The sequence below is a fragment of the Hemitrygon akajei genome, chromosome 6 (genome assembly GCF_048418815.1).
Source record: "Hemitrygon akajei chromosome 6, sHemAka1.3, whole genome shotgun sequence".
Classification (NCBI taxonomy): domain Eukaryota; kingdom Metazoa; phylum Chordata; class Chondrichthyes; order Myliobatiformes; family Dasyatidae; genus Hemitrygon; species Hemitrygon akajei.
This window is the reverse complement of record NC_133129.1, coordinates 114,354,829-114,376,520: the sequence shown is the minus strand read 5'-3', so window position 1 is coordinate 114,376,520 and position 21,692 is coordinate 114,354,829. Positions and strand designations below refer to the sequence as shown.

At 42.9% G+C, this 21,692-nt stretch overlaps 1 protein-coding gene across 1 annotated transcript in view; it reads left to right on the top strand.

Moving 5' to 3' along the window:
- LOC140729837 (mucin-6-like) overlaps nt 1-20,907 on the top strand; it is a 432,642-nt gene extending 411,735 nt beyond the window's left edge. The window contains exons 31-32 of the mRNA XM_073050050.1: nt 20,618-20,652; nt 20,737-20,907. Coding sequence (XP_072906151.1) covers nt 20,618-20,652; nt 20,737-20,907 — 206 coding nt within the window. The remainder of the gene's footprint in view (nt 1-20,617; nt 20,653-20,736) is intronic.
- Nucleotides 20,908-21,692: the final 785 nt, after the last annotated feature.

Below are 21,692 nucleotides of genomic sequence, written 5' to 3'. Positions count from 1 at the left end.
GTCCTAATGCCATTGGTGGCGTGGAGAGAGGAGAATTGCAGCTTGGGCAACTGCCGGTCTTCCATAAAAAAAAACCTTGCCCAGGCTTGTGCCCTGGAAACTTTCCAAGGTGCAAATCCATGGTCTATCGAGACTAACAGAGGCCTACTACTACTACAATATAAGACCTAAAATATATTATAAATTAAAATAAGAAATATATATAAAAGATTAAGTTAGTTCTGCAAAAATAGTGAGTTAGTTTTAATGGATTCATAGGCCATTCATAGATCTGATGGCAAAGAGGAAGAAGCAGTTTCTCAAACTTCGAAAGTGTGTCTTTAGGCTTCTGTACCTCCTCCTGATGGCAGTACTAAGAAGAGGGCATGGCCTGGGTGGTGAGGGTCCTTCATGGAGGATGCTATGTTTTTGAGGCATTGCTTTTTGAAACTTCCCTCAATGATGAGGAGACTGTGCTCATGATAGAGCATAGTGTAAGACCGTAAGATGTGGGAGCAGAAGTCCATTGGAATATCAGGTCTGCTCCCCCATTTGATCATGACTGATTCATTTCCCTCTCAACCCCATGCCTTCTATCTATAACGTTTCATGCCCTGACATCAAAAATATACTAACCTTCACCTTAAATGCACCCAATGACCTGGCCTCTTCAGCTACCTGTGGAAACGAATTCCACAGATTCACCATGCTCTGGCTAAAGAAATTCCTCCTCATCTCCATTCTAAAATGATGCCCTTCTATTCTGAGGCTATGCCCTCTGGTCTTCGACTCTCCTAAGGTGGGGGAGTCTGCACATCCTCTGCACATCCTCTGCACATCCACTCTATCGAGACCTTTCAAAATTTGATACATTTCGTATAGATCACCCCTCATGCTTCTGAATAGTGAATATGGGCCCAGAACCATCAAATGCACCTCATACAACAAGCCTTTCAATCTCAGAATCATTTTCTTGAATCTTCTTTGAACCCTCTCCAATGTCAGCACATCCTTTCTACGATAAGGGGCCCACAACTGCCCACAATACTCGAAATGAGGCCTCATCTGTGCTTTATAAAGCCTCAACATTACATCCTTGCTTTCATATTCTAGTCCTCTTGAAATGAATGCTAACAACACATTTGCCTTCCTCACCATAGACTCAACCAGCAAATTAACCTTTAGGGAATCCTGCACAAGAACTCCCAAGTCCCTTAGCATCCCTTAGGATGGCCATATCTGCACCTGGTGTGTCGAGCTGCAGTTCCTAAGGGACCACGTTAGGGAACTGGAGTTGCAGTTCAATGACCTTCGTCTGGAGAGCGAGGAGGTGATAGAAAGGAGTTATATGCAGGTGGTCACACTGGGGCCACGGGAGACTGACAGGGGGGGTAACAGTCAGGAGACAGATGGGCAAGAGTCAGGTACCAGAGAGTACCCCTGTGGCTGTCCCCCTGAACAATAAGTACTCCTGTTTGAGTACTGTTGTGGGGGGGGGGGGGGTGGACAGCCTAACTGGGGAAGCAGCATTGGCCATGCCTCTGGCACAGAGTCCGGCCCTATGGCTCAGAAGGGTAGGAAAAGGAAGAGGAAGGCAGTAGTGATAGGGGATTCTATAGTAAGAGGGTCGGACAGGCGATTCTGTGGACGCAGGAAAGAAACTTGGATGGTAGTCTGCCCTCCAGGTACCAGGTTCCGGGATGTTTCAGATCGTGTCCATTATATCCTGCAGTGGGAGTGAGAACAGCCAGAGGTCATGGTACATATTGGTACCAATGACATAGGTAGAAACAGGGAAGAGGTCCTGAAAAAAGACCGCAGGGAGTTAGGAAGGAAGTTGAGAAGTAGAACCGCAAAGATAGTAATCTCGGGATTACTGCCTGTGACACGTGACAGTGAGTATAGGAATAGAATAAGGTGGAGGAAAAATGCGTGGCTGAGGGATTGGAGCAGGGGGCAGGGATTCAGATTTCTGGATCTCTGGGACCTCTTTTGGGCAGGTGTGACCTGTTCAAAAAGGATGGTTTGCACTTGAATTTCAGGGGGACCAATATTCTGGTGGGGAGGTTTGCTAAGGCTACTAGGGAAAGTTTAAACTAGTATTGTTGGGGGGTGGAAACCAAACTGAAGAGACTGGGGAAGAAGTGGTTGGCTCATAAATAGGGAAAGCTAGGAGACAGTGTGTGAGGAAGGATGGGCAGGTGATAGAGAAGGGAAGCACTCAGACCGACAGTTTGAGATGTGTCTATTTTAATGCAGAGAGTATTGTGAACAAAGTGGATGAGCTTAGAGCGTGGATCAGTACTTGGAGCTATGATGTGGTGGCCATTACAGAGACTTGGATGGCTCAGGGACAGGAATGGTTACTTCAAGTGCCGGGTTTTAGATGTTTCAGAAAGGACAGGGAGGGAGGCAAAAGAGATGGGGGTGTGGCACTGTTGATCAGAGATAGTGTCACAGCTGCAGAAAAGGTGGACACCATGGAGGGATTGTCCACGGAGTCTCTGTGGGTGGAGGTTAGGAACAGAAAGGGGTCAATAACTCTACTGAGTGTTTTTTATAGGCCGCGCAATAGTAACAGGGATATCGAGGAGCAGATAGGGAAACAGATCCTGGAAAGGCGTAATAACAACAGAGTTGTCATGGTGGGAGATTTTAATTTCCCAAATATCAATTGGCATCTCCCTAGAGCAAGGGGTTTAGATGGGGTGAAGTTTGTCAGGTGTGTTCAGGAAGGTTTCTTGACACAATATGTAGATAAGCCTACAAGAGGAGAGGCTGTACTTGATTTGGTATTGGGAAATGAACCTGGTCAGGTGTCAGATCTCTCAGTGGGAGAGCATTTTGGAGATAGTGATCATAATTCTATCTCCTTTTCAATAGCATTGGAGAAAGAGAGGAACAGACAAGTTAGGAAAGCGTTTAATTGGAATAAGGAGAAATATGAGGCTATCAGGCAGGAACTTGGAAGCTTAAATTCGGAACAAATGCTTTGAGGGAAAGGTACAGAAGAAATGAGACAAATGTTCAGTGGATATTTGTGTGGAGTTCTACACAGGTACGTTCCAACAAGACAGGGAAGTTATGGTAGGGTACAGGAACCATGGTGTACAAAGGCTGTAGTAAATCTAGTCAAGAAGAAAAGAAAAGCTTACGAAAGATTCAGAGAGCTAGGTAATGTTAGAGATCTAGAAAATTATAAGGCTAACAGGAAGGAGCTTAAGAATGAAATTAGGAGAGCCAGAAGGGGCCATGAGAAGGCCTTAGCAGCAGGGATTAAAGAAAACCCCAAGGCATTCAACAAGTATGTGAAGAGCAAGAGGATAAGACTTGAAAGAATAGGACAAATCAGAGTAGATAAATCCCCAGGTCCTGACGGGATATTCCCTCAGACCTTGAAGGAGACTAGTGTTGAAATTGCAGGGGTCCTGGCGGATTTATTTAAAATGTCGGTATCTACGGGTGAGGTGCCAGAGGATTTGAGGATAGCTCATGTTGTTCATTTGTTTAAAAAAGGCTCAAAAAGAAATCCGGGAAATTATAGGCCAGTAAATTTGACCTCTGTAGTAGGTAAATTATTGGAAGGAATACTAACAGATAGGATCTACAAGTATTTGGATGGACAGGGACTTATTAGGGAGAGTCAACATAGCTTTGTGCGTGGTAGGTCATGTTTAACAAATCTATTAGAGTTTTTCAAGGAGATTACTAGGAAAATAGATGAAGGGAAGGCAGTGGATGTTGTCTACATGGACTTCATTAAGGCCTTTGACAAGGTCCCGCATGGGAGGCTAGTTAGGAAGATTCAGTCACTACGTATACATGATGAGGTAGTAAATTGGATTAGACATTGGCTCAATGGGAGAAGTCAGAGAGTGGTAGTGGAGGATTGCTTCTCTGAGTGGAGGCCTGTGACTAGTGGTGTTCCACAGGGATCAGTGCTAGGTCCATTGTTATTTGTCATCTATATCTGGATGATAATATGGTAAATTGGATCAGCAAATTTGCTGATGATACAAAGGTTGGAGGTGTAGTGGACAGTGAGGAAGGTTTTCAAAGCTTGCAGAGGGATCTGGACCAGCTGGAAGAATGGACCGAAAAATGGCAGATGGAGTTTAATACAGACAAGTGTGAGATATTGCACTTTGGAAGGACAAACCAAGGTAGAACATACAAGGTAAATGGTAGGGCACTGAGGAGTGCAGTAGAACAGAGGGATCTAGGAATACAGATACAAGATTCCCTAGAAGTGGCATCACAGGTAGATAGGGTCATAAAGAGAGCTTTTGGTACATTGGCCTTTATAAATCAAAGTATTGAGTATAAGAGTTGGAATGTTATGGTGAGGTTGTATAAGGCATTGGTGAGGCCAAATTTGGAGTTGTGTATTGTTTTGGTCACCAAATTACAGGAAGGGTCTTAATAAGGTTGAAAGAGTGCGGAGAAGGTTTACAAGTATGTTGCTGGGACTTGAGAAACTGAGTTACAGAGAAAGGTTAAATAGGTTAGGACTTTATTCCCTGGAGCGTAGAAGAATGAGGGGAGACTTGATAGAGATGTATAAAATTATGATGGGTATAGAGTAGTACAGCACATTACAGGCCCTTCGGCCCACAATGTTGTGCCGACCCTCAAACCCTGCCTCCCATATAACCCCCCACCTTAAATTCCTCCACGTACCTGTCTAGTAGTCTCTTAAACTTCACTAATGTATCTGCCTCCACCACTGACTCAGGCAGTGCATTCCACACACCAACCACTCTCTGAGTGAAAAACCTTCCTCTAATATGCCCCTTGAACTTCCCTCCACTTACCTTAAAGCCATGTCCTCTTGTACTGAGCAGTGGTGCCCTGGGGAAGAGGCGCTGGCTGACCACTCTATCTATTCCTCTTAATATCTTGTACACCTCTATCATGTCTCCTCTCATCCTCCTTCTCTCCAAAGTGTAAAGCCCTAGCTCCCTTAATCTCTGATCATAATCCATACTCTCTAAACCAGGCAGCATCCTGGTAAATCTCCTCTGTACCCTTTCCAATGCTTCCACATCCTTCCTATACTGAGGCGACCGGAACTGGACACAGTACCCCAAGTGTGGCCTAACTAGAGTTTTATAGAGCTGCATCATTTCATTGCGTCTCTTAAACTCTATCCCTCGATTTATGAAAGCTAACACCCCATAAGCTTTCTTAACTACCCTATCTACCTGTGAGAATAGATAGAGTGAATGCAAGCAGGCTTTTTCCACTGAGGCCAGGGGAGAAAAAACCAGAGGACATGGGTTAAGGGTAAAGGGGGAAAAGTTTAAAGGGAACATTAGACAATAAACAATAGACAATAGGTGCAGGAGTAGGCCATTCGGCCCTTCAAGCCAGCTCCGCCATTCAATGTGATCATGGCTGATCATCCACAATCAGTACCCTGTTCTTGCCTTCTCCCCATACCCCTTGACTCCGCTATCTTTAAGAGCTCTATCCAACTCTTTCTTGAAAGCATCCGGGTGGGGGGGCTTCTTCACACAGAGTGGTGGGAGTGTGGAATGAGCTGCCAGATGAAGTGGTAAATGCAGGTTCACTTTTAACATTTAAGAAAAACTTGGACAGGTACATGGATGAGAGGTGTATGGAGGGATGTGGGCCAGGTGCAGGTCAGTGGGACTAGGCAGAAAAATGGTTCGGCACAGCCAAGAAGGGCCAAAAGGCCTGTTTCTGTGCTGTAATGTTCTATGGTTCTATGACCTATGAAGTGTGACAGTGGAAAAGTGTGTATGGAACCGGAGGAAATAACGGAGCTACTTAATAAACACTTTACTTCAGTATTCACTATGGAAAATGATTTTGTAATTGTAGTGATGACTTTCAACAGACTGAAAAGCTTAAGCATGTAGATATTAAGAAAGAGTATGTGCTGGAGCTTCTGGAAAGCATCAAGTTGGATAAGTCGCCGGGACTGGATGAGATGTACCCCAGGCTACTGTGGGAGGCGAGGGAGGAGATTGCTGAGCCTCTGGCAATGATCTTTGCATCATCAATGGGGACAGGAGAGATTCCTGAGGATTGGAGGGTTGTGGATGTTGTTCCTTTATTCAAGAATAGGAGTAGAAATAGCCCAAGAAATTATAGACCAGTGAGTCTTACTTCAGTGATTGGTAAGTTGATGGAGAGGATCCTGAGAGGCAGGAATTATGAACATTTGGAGAGGCATAATATGATTAGGAATAGTCAGCATGGCTTTGTCGAAGGCAGGTCGTGCTGTATGAGTCTGATTGAATTTTTTGTGGATGTGACTAAACACATTGATGAAGGAAGAGCAGTAGATGTAGTGTTTCTGGATTTCAGCAAGGCATTTGATAAGGTACCCCATGCAAGGCTTATTGAGAAAGTAAGGAGGAATGGGATTCAAGGGGATATTGCTTTGTGGATCCAGAATTGGCTTGCCCATAGAAGGCAAAGAATGGCTGTAGACAGATCATATTCTGCATGGAGGTCGGTGATCAGTGGAGTGCCTCAGGGATCTGTCCTGGGACCCTTACACTTCGTGATTTTAATAAATGACCTGGATGGGGAAGTGGAGGGATGGGTTAGTAAGTTTGCTGATGACACAAAGGTTGGAAGTTTTGTGGATATTGTGGAGGGCTGTCAGAGGTTACAGCAGGACATTGAAAGGATGCAAAACTGGGCTGAGAAGTGGCAGATGGAGTTCAACCCAGATAAGTGCAAAGTGGTTCGTTTTGGTAGGTCAAATATGATGGCAGAATATAGTATTAATGGTAAGACTCTTGGCAGTGTGGAGAATCAGAGGGGTCTTTGGGTCCGAGTCCATAGGACGCTCAAAGCAGCTGTGCAGGTTGACTCTGTGGTTAAGAAGGCATACGGTATATTGGCCTTCATTAGTTGTGGAATTGAATTTAGGAGCCGAGAGATAATGTTGCAGTTATATAGGACCCTGGTCAGACCCCATTGGAGTACTGTGCTCAGTTCTGGTTGCCTCACTACAGGGAGGATGTAAAAAGCATAGATAGGGTGCAGAGGAGATTTACAAGGATGTTGCCTGGATTTGGGAGCATGCCTTATGACAACAGGTTGAGTGAACTCAACCTTTTCTCCTTGGAGCGACAGAGGATGAGAGGTGACCTGATAGAGGTGTATAAGATGATGAGAGGCATTGATCCTGTGGATAGTCAGAGGCTTTTTCCCAGGGGCTGAACTGGCTGCCACAAGAGGACACAGGTTTAACGTACTTGGGTGTAGTTACAGAGGAGATGTCAGGGGTAAGTTTTCTACTCAGAAATTGGTGAGTGCATGGAATGGGCTGCCGGTAATGGTGGTGGAGGCGGATATGATAGGGTCTTTTAAGAGACTTTTGGATAGGTACATGGAGCTTAGAAAATTAGAGGGCTATGTGAAACCCTAGTCATTTCTAAGGTAGGGACATGTTCGGCACAACTTTGTGGGCTGAAGGGCCTGTACTGTGCTGTAGGTTTTCTATGTTTCTGTGCTTCTATCTCAGATTTTTGAATTTTCTCTCTATTCAGAAATACGTTCCATCATCCAAATCATTAAAATATAATGTAAAAAGAACTGGTCCCCCTGTAGAACACCACTAGTCACTAGCATCCAAACAGAAAAGCCTCACTTTATTCCCACTCCTTGCCAATCACCCATCGCTTTATTCCCACTCCTTGCCAATCACCCATCGCTTTATCCATACTCATATCTTTCCTGTTATACCACAGGCTCTTAACTTGTGTAACAGCCTCATGTGTGGCACCTTGTCAAAGGCCTTCTGAAAATCCAAGTACACATCAACCAATTCTCCTTTGTCTTTCCTGCTTGTTATTTCTTCAAAGAATTCCAACAGTTTTGTCAGGCAAAATTTCCCCTTGAAGAAACCATGCTGACTACAGCCTATTTTAATGTGCCTCCAAGTACCCTAAAATCACATTCTTCACAACTGACTCCAACATTTTCCCAACCACTGAGGTCAGACTAATTGGCCTAAAGATTTGTTTATTCTGCCTCTCTTCCTTCTTCAAGAGTGGAATGACATTTTCAATTTTCCAATCCTCCAAAACAATGCTAGAATCCACTGATTCTTGAAAGATCATTACCAATGCCTCCACAATCTCTTCAGCTACCCTTTTCAGAACCCTGGGGTGTACACCGTCTGGTTCTGGTGACTTATCTTCCTTTAAACCTTTCAGTTTCCCAAGAACCTTCTCCCTAGTAATAGTAACTTCACACACTTCTGACCCCTGACACCTGCAACTTCCACCATATTGCTAGTGTCTTACTCTGTTCATCCGCCATTTCCTTGCCCCCATTACTACCTATACAACATCATTTACTCTCGCCTCAAACCAAGGTCTAGTTTGTGGATCAGTATAGATAAGTAACACTGATTGCAATGTTTAGAGTGAGCCAAAAGGCCCTGTATCTGTTGTGTTCCTCTGTGATTCTAATGATCAGAGGATACACGAGTAGGTCCTGGGCTATTGATGAGAAACGATGGAAAATCACTGCAATAAGTCATAGTTGAGTATGACTCAATTAAATATGGTGTAAGTATAAAAAATATGGTGTAAGAAAATCCTTCCATTAATGATTTAAAAAACATTAAGTGCCCTCAGTGAGGATATTCTCTTGAAATGTGAAGAATTTCGTGGTATTCTGTACTTTGGAAATATATACATTCCAACATCATATTGAATTTAACAACAGTATGAAATCAACCTGCATTCAGTGATAGCTTCAGAATACATGAAGAAAGGTCATGAGAAATTCAGACACTGATGTCTGACTTAAATGTAACAAGCAAGAGACCAGAGAAACTAGCTGTAGTTTCACTTATCACTCGTCCTTTTTGTTGAATGAGTCACTATATAATCTCGGCATTATGTCTTCACCTCTGCTACAACAACAATATCCCATTAATGGGTAAGATTCTTCAGTGTGTTCATACTTTCATAGTAACTAACAAAATGAAATTTCAGGCTTTGCACCAGCCAAGCAACATTCAGTTTTATTTCATTAATTTTTCACAAATTGCTACTTGGATTTAATTGCACAATAATTGATTATTTTTCTCAGCTCTGCACTGATTTCTGGTGACAGGAAGTAGTGAAGCACAGATTGAGCAGGGTCATGTTTTCACTCCCCAGCTCTGGTCATTTTCAGCTGTTTCTCAATTCTGAATGACAGCCTGTAAATATTCCTCTCATTATTTTCAACAACAGTAGAATGAATCAAGGCATGAAATTCAAGATCCACATCTGCAATAATAGGGAGGAAATTAAACCAACTAATTTCAAAATCAGCTTCAAGTTTTATATAGAAGTTCAAAGTTCACAGTAAGATTTATTATCAGAGTACATACATGTCACCACATTTCAACCTGAGATTCTTTTTCTGTTGGCATACTTAGCAAATCTGTAGAAGAATAACTGTAAACAGGATCAATGGACAACAAATTCTGCAAATGCAGAAATTCTGCAAATGAGCATGACAAAACAAGATAACATCCTTAGAGTGAGACCATCAGTTGTGGGAACACCAGAAATAGAATGTGTGTAGCTATCCCCTTTTGTTCAAGAGCCTGATGGTTGTAGGGTATTAACTGTTCTTGAACCCAGTGGTGTGAGTCCTGAGGCACTTGTACATTCTACCTGATGACAGCAGTGAAAAAAGAGCCTGACCTGGGTGGTGAGGATCTTTGATATTGGATGCTCCTTTTTTACGGCAACATTTCATGTCGATGTGCTCAATGGTTGGGAATGTTTTACCAGTGATGGACTTGTAATGTATGGATCTATTTATTTTAGAGCAATGAACACCCCCTCCCCCTTAGCAGTACATATGGACTGTTGTATACGCATGCATTTGATCTTTGTCTGCGCTATGCACATTGATCTGTTGTCTACTCATCTGTATTGTTCTCTCCCTCTTGTTGTAATGTGAATACACCAGTTAAAGCCATTGCCCACATGTGCTTTTATTTAATTGATATGTAGTTGCACAGACACAACAAATTGGTGATGAGTATAAACCTGAATATCAGAGGATATCCCCAACTTCACTGACAGTTATGGGATGAGACAGTGAGAGCAAAGAGTTAAACAGTACAGAGAAGGCCATCACTAACGCTAATAAAGGGATGTGTGAGTATACTGCATAGTACACAGTGAAAAAAGCAACAAGCAAATGTAAAGTGAAAATAACATGGTGATGGTTTCAGTCAGGAAGGCTGATGAATTTGATACAGCTAATGAAGGCTGGGAGTCATATATCAAGAGGGCTGAACTGTATTGTAAGGCAAATGACATGGTTAAGCAAAAGAAAGCCCCCACACTTCTTAGCTTAATGGGTGTAAGAATGTATAGTCTCTTGTGCAACTTAGTAACCCCTGAAAAGCCAGCAAGCAAGACATAAGACGAAATTGTTACAACTTTATAAAATCACTTGAGCCCTAAACCCCTAGTAATAGCTGAGAGATTTAGATTTTACAAAAGGAACCAAAGGATGAAAGAATTTCAATTGGGAGTGTGGAGGAGCAGAGGGATCTGGGGGTACATGTCCACAGATCCCTGAAAGTTGCCTCACAGGGAGATAGGGTAGTTGAGAAAGCTTATGGAATGTTAGCTTTCATAGTTGAGGGATAGAGTTTAAGAGTCATGGGGTAATGATGCAGCTCTATAAAACTCTGGTTTAGGCTACACTTGGAGTACTGTGTCCAGTTCTGGTCACCTCACTATAGGAAGGATGTGGAAGCATTGAAGAGGGTACAGAGGAGATTTACCAGGATGCTGCCTGGTTTAGAGAGTATGCATTATGATCAGAGATTAAGGGAGCTAGGGCTTTACTCTCTGGAGAGAAGGAGGATGAGAGGAGACATGATAGAGGTGTACAAGATATTAAGAGGAATAGATAGAGTGGACAGCCAGCACTTCTTCCCTATGGCACTACTGCTCAATACAAGAGAACATGGCTTTAAGGTAAGGGGTGGAAAATTCAAGGGGGATATCAGAGGAATGTTATGGTCCAGTCCAGAGCCCGCATTCTGGGTCTTGATCTGGCCCGCGGACTCTGGACTCCGGGTCTTGTAGCTGTCCCTCCTTTCGCCCTTGAGCCCAATTAGTCACACCTGCGGATCATCGTGGCTTGTTGGGGATCAAGGAGGCACATCTGATGTCCATCGGCTGGCAGTGTATATAGGGGGCTCTGGGACTGAGTAGAGTTGGGGGTTGTCCTGCCTATCCTGGTCCTCTGGTTGCCCTGGCTTGGAGTTCCCCTTGTTAAAGATGAGTTCTTCGAGTAAGTCTGGCAGTCACCCTGGACCTAGTTCCCTTCCTATCCCTTGCCTCTGTTGGGCAAGCCTGGCCAGACTGCCGTTGCATGGCAGGGGACTCTGCCCCTTTCCATCTCTCGCTGCCAATGGGTTGTGCCCCGCAACCTACCCAATTGCCCCGTGACCTGCTCAGGCCCCCGTGTTCCTGCCTGGGAAGTCCAGGCCCTGCCTAGGAGTTATGCGGTCCGCCCAGAGGTCACTGCCCCTACCTATCCCTCGCTGCTGACGGGTTGTGCCCCGCAACCTACTCAGATGCCCCGTGACCTGCTCAAGCCCCCATGTTCCTGCCTGGGAGGTCCAGGCCCTGCCCAGGAGTTATGCGGCCTGCCCAGTGAACTCCTAGACCCTGCCTGAACTCTGGGATCCTGCCTTGCCTGAACTCTGGGATCCCCCTTGCCTGAACTCTAGGACTCTCCCGGAACCCCAGAATCACCTTGAACATCACAACCCTCACGCACACCACGGTCACCACATCTTGTCTATTGTTTAGTTGTTCCCACCCTGCCCCTAGTACTTCAGTGCCTGCATCCTGCACTTGGGTCCAGCCTCCTGTCCCCTTATGACAAGGAAGGCTTTTTACTCAGAGTGTGATTGGTGTGTGGAATTCACTGCCTGAGTCAGTGGTGGAGGCAGATACATTAGTGAAGTTCAAGAGACTACTAGACAGGTACGTGGAGGAATTTAAGGTGGGGGGTTATATGGGAGGCAGGGTTTGAGGGTCGGCACAACATTGTGGGCTGAAGGGCCTGTAATGTGCTGTACTACTCTATACCCATCATAATTTTATACATCTCTATCAAGTCTCCCCTCATTCTTCTACGCTCCAGGGAATAAAGTCCTAACCTATTTAACCTTTCTCTGTAACTCAGTTTCTCAAGTCCCAGCAACATACTTGTAAACCTTCTCCGCACTCTTTCAACCTTATTAAGACCCTTCCTGTAATTTGGTGACCAAAACAATACACAACTCCAAATTTGGCCTCACCAATGCCTTATACAACCTCACCATAACATTCCAACTCTTATACTCAATACTTTGATTTATAAAGGCCAATGTACCAAAAGCTCTCTTTATGACCCTATCTACCTGTGATGCCACTTCTAGGGAATCTTGTATCTGTATTCCTAGATCCCTCTGTTCTACTGCACTCCTCAGTGCCCTACCATTTACCTTGTATGTTCTACCTTGGTTTGTCCTTCCAAAGTGCAATATCTCACACTTGTCTGTATTAAACTCCATCTGCCATTTTTCGGTCCATTCTTCCAGCTGGTCCGGATCCCCCTTGCCTGAACTCTGGGATCCCCCTTGCCTGAACTCTAGGACTCTCCCGGAACCCCAGAATCACCTTGAACATCACGTCCCTCACGCACACCATGGTCACCACATCTTGTCTATCGTTTAGTTGTTCCCACCCTGCCCCTAGTACTTCAGTGCCTGCATCCTGCACTTGGGTCCAGTCTCCTGTCCCCTTATGACAAGGAAGGCTTTTTACTCAGAGTGTGTTTGGTGTGTGGAATGCACTGCCTGAGTCAGTGGTGGAGGCAGATACACTAGTGAAATTTAAGAGACTACTAGACAGGTATATGGAGGAATTTAAGGTGGAGGGTTATATGGGAGTCAGGGTATAAGGGTTGCACAACATTGTGGGCCAAAGGGCCTGTACTGTACTGTGCTGTATTGTTCTTTGTTCTTTAAATTACATTAACGGCACAAACTTTCCCAGTACTGTAACTTTAGAGCTGGACTTTCTGATGCATTCAGGGACAGACTTCTATGTGGCATGCATAGTCAAAGCACTCAAAAAAGACTACCGGCAGAAAGAGACCTAACCTTAAAATGGGCATTGACCATTGCAATATTGTTGGAGATTGCAGTAATGGATGCAGCAGAACTACAGAAAAAGAGATTAGAATGTGAAATGCATAAAATGTCCCTGAACGGTGCAAAAAGCCAAAAATGTTATCAATGTGGCAAATCCTCCTGTGCTGCAAATGACTGTTGGCTCAAAGAAAGTTTGCAGAATATGTCACAGACAAGGTCACATAGAGAGAGTGTACAAGGCAGACAAAAAGCACAAACAAAGAGAAAAAACACAGACCGAAAAGTTTCAAACACAAAACTAAGCAAATGTATAAGTGATTGAATGTGAAACGGAATTAGACAACACAGAGTCTGACAAAGGTGAACTGTCATGCCTAGAACTGCATAGTATAACTGAAGCAGATCACAAAATCATATAGATGACAATATATGTGCCTGGTGTAAAGCTAAAACTGGAGCTGGAAATAGGGTCAGCTTTGTCTATAATTTCAGAGGATGACTACACAAGACTGTTTTCTAAGTTACCATTAGAGAAGACCTCGGTGATGCTAAAGACTTAGACAGGCAAAAAAGTGTCTCCCTAAGGCAAATTGAAGGTGAATGTGACATATGGAGGCCAAACACAGCGGTTAGAGCTTTACGTGTTGAAAAGTAGAGGGCCAGCACTTTTCAAATGTGAATAGTTGAGACTGCCACTCAATCAAAGCTCTCAGTGTGCTAGCAACAGGCAACGGCAGCCCAAATGGTAGCACTAACCAGAGACTGGCATAGCTGCTTACTGCTAATGAAAAGATGTTTGAGAAGGGGATTGGTAAACTTGAAGGCATGAAGGCCAGAACTGAACTGGTTGAAGTGCGACACCAAGATTCCATGAACCATGTCCAGTGCATTACACACTGCATCCCTAAAGTGGATACTGAACTTCAGAGCTTGGAGGCATCTGGGAGTGTCTCCAAGGTTGAGTAGAGCGACTGGGCCATGCCCATTGTTCTGATGATCAAGAAAGGAAAGGCTGGAGCCATTCGCATATGTAGGGATTTCAAGATGAACATCAACCCGGTGCTCCATACTGTGCAGTATCCCCTGCCACAAAGAGAAGACATTTTTGCATCTTTGGCAGGTGGGGAGAGGTTTTCAAAGATTGACTTGGCACAAACCTATCTGCAAATGGAGATTGAGGAATCAAGCAGGAAGTTCCTTACAATCAACTCTCACAAGGGACTGTTCCAGTATAATTGTCTCATCTTTGGCATCGCATCAGCTCCAGCAATTTGACAAAGAGCAATGGACCAAGTGCTCCAAGATATCCCTGGAAAATGATGTTACCTTGATGATGTTATTGTGACTTCAGAACCTTGGTGAAGTGCTTACCAGGCTGAGTGAGTATGGTCTGTGTGCAAAGAGAGAGAAGTGTGAGTTTTTCAAGAATGAAATCTCATATTGTGGATGTGTCATTGACAAGCATGGCTTATATAAGTCACAAGATTAAAGTAGTGATAAAGGTAGCCAATCCAGAAAATGCGTCACAACTCATGTCATACTTGAGCCTTGTAAACTATTACCATTGGTTTTCCCAAACATTGCTACAGTGCTGCATCTACTGAATGCACTGTTACAGACAGGAGCAAAATGGGAAGACTTTTCTTCTTCAGTTGCCAACAGTGGAGGACATGACAACTGATCAGCATCCATGGAAGCAAAGAGTCTGATCACATCAGATGAACTGCTCACCCATTTTGACCCACCACTGCCCATCAGTCTAGCATGCGATGCATCCCCTTATGGCATTGGAGCCTTTTTATTGCACACTATGAAGGATAGATCTGAACACCCGTTTGTATCTGCATCAAGATCACTGACAAGTGCAGATCACAACTACGTACAGATTGATTGAAAGGCCCTTAGTCTAGTATGGGGAATAAAGAAGTTCCACCACTACTTCTATAGACAGAAGTTTACACTAGTGACAGATCACCAGCCCCTTGTATCCATTTTCAATCCCAGGAAGTGAATTCCAGTGATGACTACTACTCAGTTACAACGTTGGGCACTATTCCTAGGAGCACCAAACAACACAGCAACACTAATGGCTAGTCACGTCTTCCACTGCTGGCAACTGAAGAAAACTCTTCATACTATGACCCATCAAAAGCGTTCCACACCGCATTGGTGGACCAGTTGCCAGTAACAAATTCTGAAATACAAAGGGAAACAAGCAATGACTGAACAAGTCATGCAAGGATGGACAACTCATGGTAATCCTATGTTTCCAGAGTTCTCAGTGAGACAAGACCAACTGTCTCAAAGAATGCTGATGTGTGGATCTCATGTTGTGGCTCATAAACTGTGCACCAGAGTGTTAGAAAATCTGCATGAAGGAGGCCTGGGTACAGTCAAGATGAAGATCTCACACAGAGCTACATGTGGTGGCCGGGAATAGATAGACAGATTGAAGATTTGGCCAAAAGCTGTTCGGGATGATACAAAGTTCAAAATGCACCCCCACAGGCACCATAATGCCCGTGGGACTGGTTGTCATCACAATGGCAAAGAGTGCACATTGACTTTGCTAGGCCATTCATGGACTCCATGTTTCTGATTGCTGTGGATGCTCATTCAAAGTGGCTGGAAGTTATACTAATGAAGTCAACCACCTTTGCAAAGACTGTCTCTACCCTGAGGACTACCTTCACCAGAAAAGGCTTACCAGAACAAATTGTGAGTGACAATGGATCACAATACACGTCAGAAGAATTCCGACTGTTCATGAAGAAAATTGGCATCAGACATTTCAAGTCAGCTCCTCACCACCCAGAAATGAATGGATTAGCTAATGGACTTCAAGAAGTCCATTAAAGTGATGGACAAGGAGGACATTTCTCTATAGCACAAGGTGGACCACTTCCTTTTTGTGTATCAGAACTCTGTTCATGTGACAACAAATCAAACACCTGCAATGCCATTCATGAGCAGGAATCTGACATCTCACGTGGACATCCTGAAACCAGATCAATGGAGGCAAGTGCAGAATAAACAGCTCAACCAGTTGCCAGGTGAATCAGCAAGGAGCTCTGAGGTTGGACAGGAAGTCCTAGCATGTGATTACTGAGAAGACAAGTGGACACTCGGTACAATAGCTACAAGAACTGGACCACTGATGTACACTGTGGATGTTAGAGATCATACATGTGGACCGGATACTGGACACTCAGCCGAAGAACACACCTCAGTCAACTGCATCCCACAAGATGGACACATTACAGCCACCGGACTTACCTCTTAGTGATGATCATGTGACTAACAGCAACATGACACCAGCAACCAAGAAAATCATTGTTGACAAGACGCCTGCCAAACTTGATACCACTCCACGGGTCCAGAGGTGCTATCCTGAAGGAAAGAGAGCACCACCCAAAAGACTGAACCTCCAGAACAGTGAAGTTAGTTATGGGAATATGAGAATATGGGTTTATGAAAGGGAGATTGAATGTTTTGTACATATAGTTTGATGTTGCATTAATCTAAAGGGAAGTGCAGTGTATGGATCCTTTGAGAGCAATGATTCCCCTTAGCACTGCATTTACTTATTGTCTAACCATGTGCATTATTCTCTCTCTCTCTCGCTGCAATGTGAATACACCAGTTAAAGCCACCTCTTGCATGCGTGCTTTTATTCAATCAATATGCAGTTGCTCAGACACAACATTACTGGGCTGAATCCACTACCTTTTGTAGGATTTTCTGCTCAAAGGCATTGGTGTTCCCCTACCAGGCTGTGTGATGCAACCAGACAACATGCTTTCCACCACACATCTATAGAAATTTGCCAAGGTTTTTGATGACATGTTGAATCTCCACAGACTCCTGAGGAAGTAGAGGTGTTGTTGTGCTTTCTTCACAATAATATTTATATGATCGGTTCAGCAGAAAATTACACAAGAAACATGGGGCTGTTTATATTTGTTACGTCTCATTACTATTTGAACTGCTTATACTTTCAAATGATTTCTTTGCACCTTCATTGCCCTGAATGCAAATCTTCACTTTACACAATTAGCATTGACATGTCAATCAGCCAACTATTTCCTCACATTTCGCTTTCTTTCTAATTGTCGTCCTTCCAAGTTTTTTTGCCCATTTTCCATGTGAGGAGAAATTCACTCAAGCCTCATTGCACTTTTCTTTCAATGAAAATATAGAATGGCAAAGCAGATAAAGGAATCAAATGAATCTTTAAGAAATTTGGTTGAACTGCATATTGTATCCTAAATTTCACGCAACAAAGATTTTATGCAGTTGCAACATAACTTCCCTACATTCCTACTCAATGATGAAGGCAAGAATGCCAAATGCCACCTTTACCTGCTATGTTGCCACTTTCAGGGAACTATGGATTTTCTCTCTAAGAATTGGAAAATTGGAAATGTTACTCTGCTATTTAAGAAGGGTGGGAGGCAGCAGAAAGGAAACTATAGACCTGTTAGCCTAACATCAGTGGTTGGAAAGTCATTGGAATCGATAGTTAGGGATGAGATTATGGAGTACCTAGAGGAACATGACAAGATAGGCCAAAGCCAGCATGGTTTCCTGAAAGGAAAATTCTGCCTGACTAACCTATTGCAATTATTTGAGGAAATTACAAGCAGGGTAGACAAAGGAGATGCAGTGGGTGCGCTGTACATGGATTTTTAAGAAGGCCTTTGACAAGGTGCCGCACATGAGGCTGCTTAGTAAGACAAGAGCCAATGAAATTACAGGGAAGTTACTAGTGTGGGTGGAGCATTGACTGATCAGCAGAAAATAGAGAGTGGGAGTAAAGGGATCCTATTCTGGCTGGCTGCCGGTTACCAGTGGAGTTTCACAGGGGTCGGTGCTGCTTTTTCCAATGTATATCAATGATCTGGACTATGGGATTTGTGGCTAAATTTGCCAATGATACAAAGATAGGTGGAGGAGCGGGTAGTTTTGAGGAAACTGAGAGCCTGCAGAGAGACTTAGATAGCTTAGGGGAATGGGCAAAGAAGTGGCAAATGAAATACAATGTGGGAAAGTGTATGGTCATGCACTTTGGTGGAAGAAATAAATGGGCAGACTATTATTTAGATGGGGAGAGAAATCAAAATGCAGAGATGCAATGGGACTTGGGAGTCCTTGTGCAGGATACCCTAAAGGTTAATCTCCAGGTTGATTTGGTGGTGAAGAAGGCAAATTCAATGTTACCATTCATTTCCAGAGGCGTAGAATAGAAGAGCAGGGATGTGATGTTGAGGCTCTATAAGCAACTCGTGAGACCACACTTGGAGTATTGTGTGCAGTTTTGGGCTCCTTATTTTAGAAAGGATATACTGACATTGGAGAGGGTTCAGAGAATATTCACGAGAATGATTCCAGGAATGAAAGGGTTATCATCTGGCAGCTTTTGGGCTGTAATCCCTGGTGTTCAGGAGAATGAGAGGGGGATCTCATAGAAACTTTCTGAATGTTAAAAGACCTGAACAAATTGGATATGGCAAAGTTATTTCCCATGGTAGGGGAGTCTAGGACAAGAGGGCACAACTTCAGGATTGAAGGATGTCCTTTTAGAACTGAGATGCGGAGAAATTATTTTAGTCAGAGGGTGGTAAATCTGTGGAATTTGTTGCCACGAGCAGCTGTGGATGCCAAGTCATTGGGTATATTTAAAGTAGAATAGATAGGTTCTTGTTTAGCCAGGGCATCAAAGGGTATGGGGAGAAGGCAGAGGAGTGAAGATAACTGGAAGAATTGGATCAGCCCATGATTGAATGGCTGAGCAGACTTGATGGGCCTAATGGCCTACTTCTGCTCCTATGTCCTACGATCCCTCTGTACATACAGTAAATGCGCCAAAGGTTCCAGCTCTTAGGAGGGATATAAACTATGCATATTTTGACCTCCTTGAGTGCTGCAGCTCAGACATTTCAGGATTAAGCTCCATATACATACTATGATTTCTTCATAAAGATAACATTTAAAGTTGGTTCTACCATTTCAGTAATTTGATTATTTTAGGTAGCATCGCATGATCATACAACAGTTAGTGAAGGTATCTCACAGCTTAGGGAGCTGGGTTCGGACCTGATCTGTGTGCTATTCATATGGAGTGTGCATTTTCTCATAATTGTCTGGATTTTCCAAAGCTGCTTTGGTTTCTTCCCACATCTAAACATACATGAGTTGGTAAATTAATTGGCCACTGTAGCTTAACATGTGGTGTAGATAACTGGTCAAGAAGATCTGAAGATGATTGATGGGTATATGAGAGGGGTGCAGGGAAATAGGAGTGAGATTGCTCCCACAGGAGCTGGCAAAGACCCAGTAAGCCAAATTTCCTAGATTATAAGAAACAGGCTTACTAAATTAGGGGACAAATTCCAGAATGTGAAATTATCACAGTGAATCATTCAAATTCAATTCAACAATATTGAAAACTTGTTAGTGAACCAACTTGAAGCATCTGTTTGAACTGCTTTTCTCTAAAACTGACAATTCACTTCCTCGTCAATCTGCTTCACTCCCATCTGTTTCAGATGATTCTTTTATCCTGCCTCTTTATATACTCTGACAAATGCTCATGTATATTCTTTCAATAAATTTGCCCATCAGTGAATTTTCATCTCTCAAACTTGGAAAAGAACCAGTAGCTATCATCTTCACCACAGCCTCGATTTTATAGTAGAATTTCATCTTGACTTTTCACACAGGACTTCAGGTTTTTTAATGATCTGAATGGCAGTAGTGAGAGAGCTGAAAATGGTTCCAGGGTTCATTGTTCATCCAGTCTGTAGATTTCAGATGTAAAATGCATTTGGAAATTTTTTATATCAATCAAATGTTCCCAATTACATGCGATAAATTATGTTAAATATACATATCTGTTTATTTGTACATTTAATAGGTATCCATTAGTCTCGAGAGACCATGGATTTGCACCTTGGAAAGTTTCCAGGGCGCAGGCCTGGGCAGGGTTGTATGGGAGGCTGGCAGTTGCCCAAGCTGCAAATCTCCCCTCTCCATGCCACCGATGTTGTCCAAGGGAGGGGCAAGGGCCAATACAGCTTGGCACCGGTGTCGTCGCAGAGCAAAGTGTGGCGAAGTGCCTTGCTCAAGGACACAACACATTGCCTTAGCTGAGGCTTGAACTAGCGACCTTCAGATGTCTAGACCAACGTCTTAACCACTTGGCCACACACCAATATGTACATTTAAAAATGTACATATTATTAGGGGAAGTTTGTCCATTTGGTGTCAGAGAAACAGATGTAAAAGCTCTGGATTTTCAACAAGTGCCTGAGAGTCAAATGACAATGAATGTCAACAATATGTGCCAAGCATCAGAATAAGTATTTTTAAAGCATTTTTGTGGCATATGCATTGTTCTGTCTCTTCCCAAACCTATAAGTTGATATCTTCAACACATCTAAACTCCTAGTACAAATAATTTATTTTATTTTCCAGAACTGAGCTGTAGTATGAATGGACATATATTGCAGGTAATTACAATTAATTGTACATTTTAATTGAAATTACTATTTTATGTGGCCTATAAAAGGTAGATGTTTTCCTTCTAACTACAGATTGGAGAGGCTCTGGAATTCAAAGAAGGCAACTGTGTGAAAACAACAGTAAATTGCCTTTATGAAAACAATCAGTTACTTCTCTTCAATCAAAGTGTAATACAAAATTGTCCTGCTGAACCCCCTCCAGATCACAATTGCGTGAGTATTTTACTAGTGTTCTCGTACTAAACTTCCAAACTTTGTGTACTCCAATAAGTATTTTATAATCTCACAATAATGTTTCCAATCCATTATAATTATAGCTTATAAGATCATTTATTGAATACAGGTTGATATAAAGTACATTTTGTATGTTTCTGAAAGGACAACTAAATAATTTTCAAAAATTACATTTACAAGTTCATGTAAGTAAGAAGGAGTTTTTATAGTATAATTTAATTTGAGTGTCCCTAGCAAGGGCAGCATTTGTTGTCCATCCCTAGATTATCTTGAACTGAGTGGTTTGCCAGTCTATTTCAGAGATGTTTAAGCATCAACCACATGGAGTTAGTTGGAGTCACGTGTAACTGCAGTGAGCAGGTGAGTTTTGTACCAATCCAGTAGTTTCTATGATCATTTTCACCAAGACTGTAGTTTACAAATTCCAGATTATTAATCTCAGTTTGAATTCAGCTGCCATCATGGGATCTGAACTCAGGTCACGGAATTATTCATTTTGTAATACGACACCAGTACCAACCATTTTACATAAAATTGCTAATAACCTGTTTGCTCGTCTTGAATCTAAATTTCTCCACACCACAGCAACTTTTTGGCAACTTGAGCCTGCATACAGCAATCTCCAGAAATTTCAAGTCCATTTATTTGTTTAATGCATAGCATTTGTAACATAATGGACACTGCAAATAAAGTGTTTCAACCATATTATGAACTCTCAGACAGAAGCTCCCAAGAATAACAAAGTAAAAAATGTTCTATATAGTTAACTGAAAACTACTGAAGAAAATTAGAGA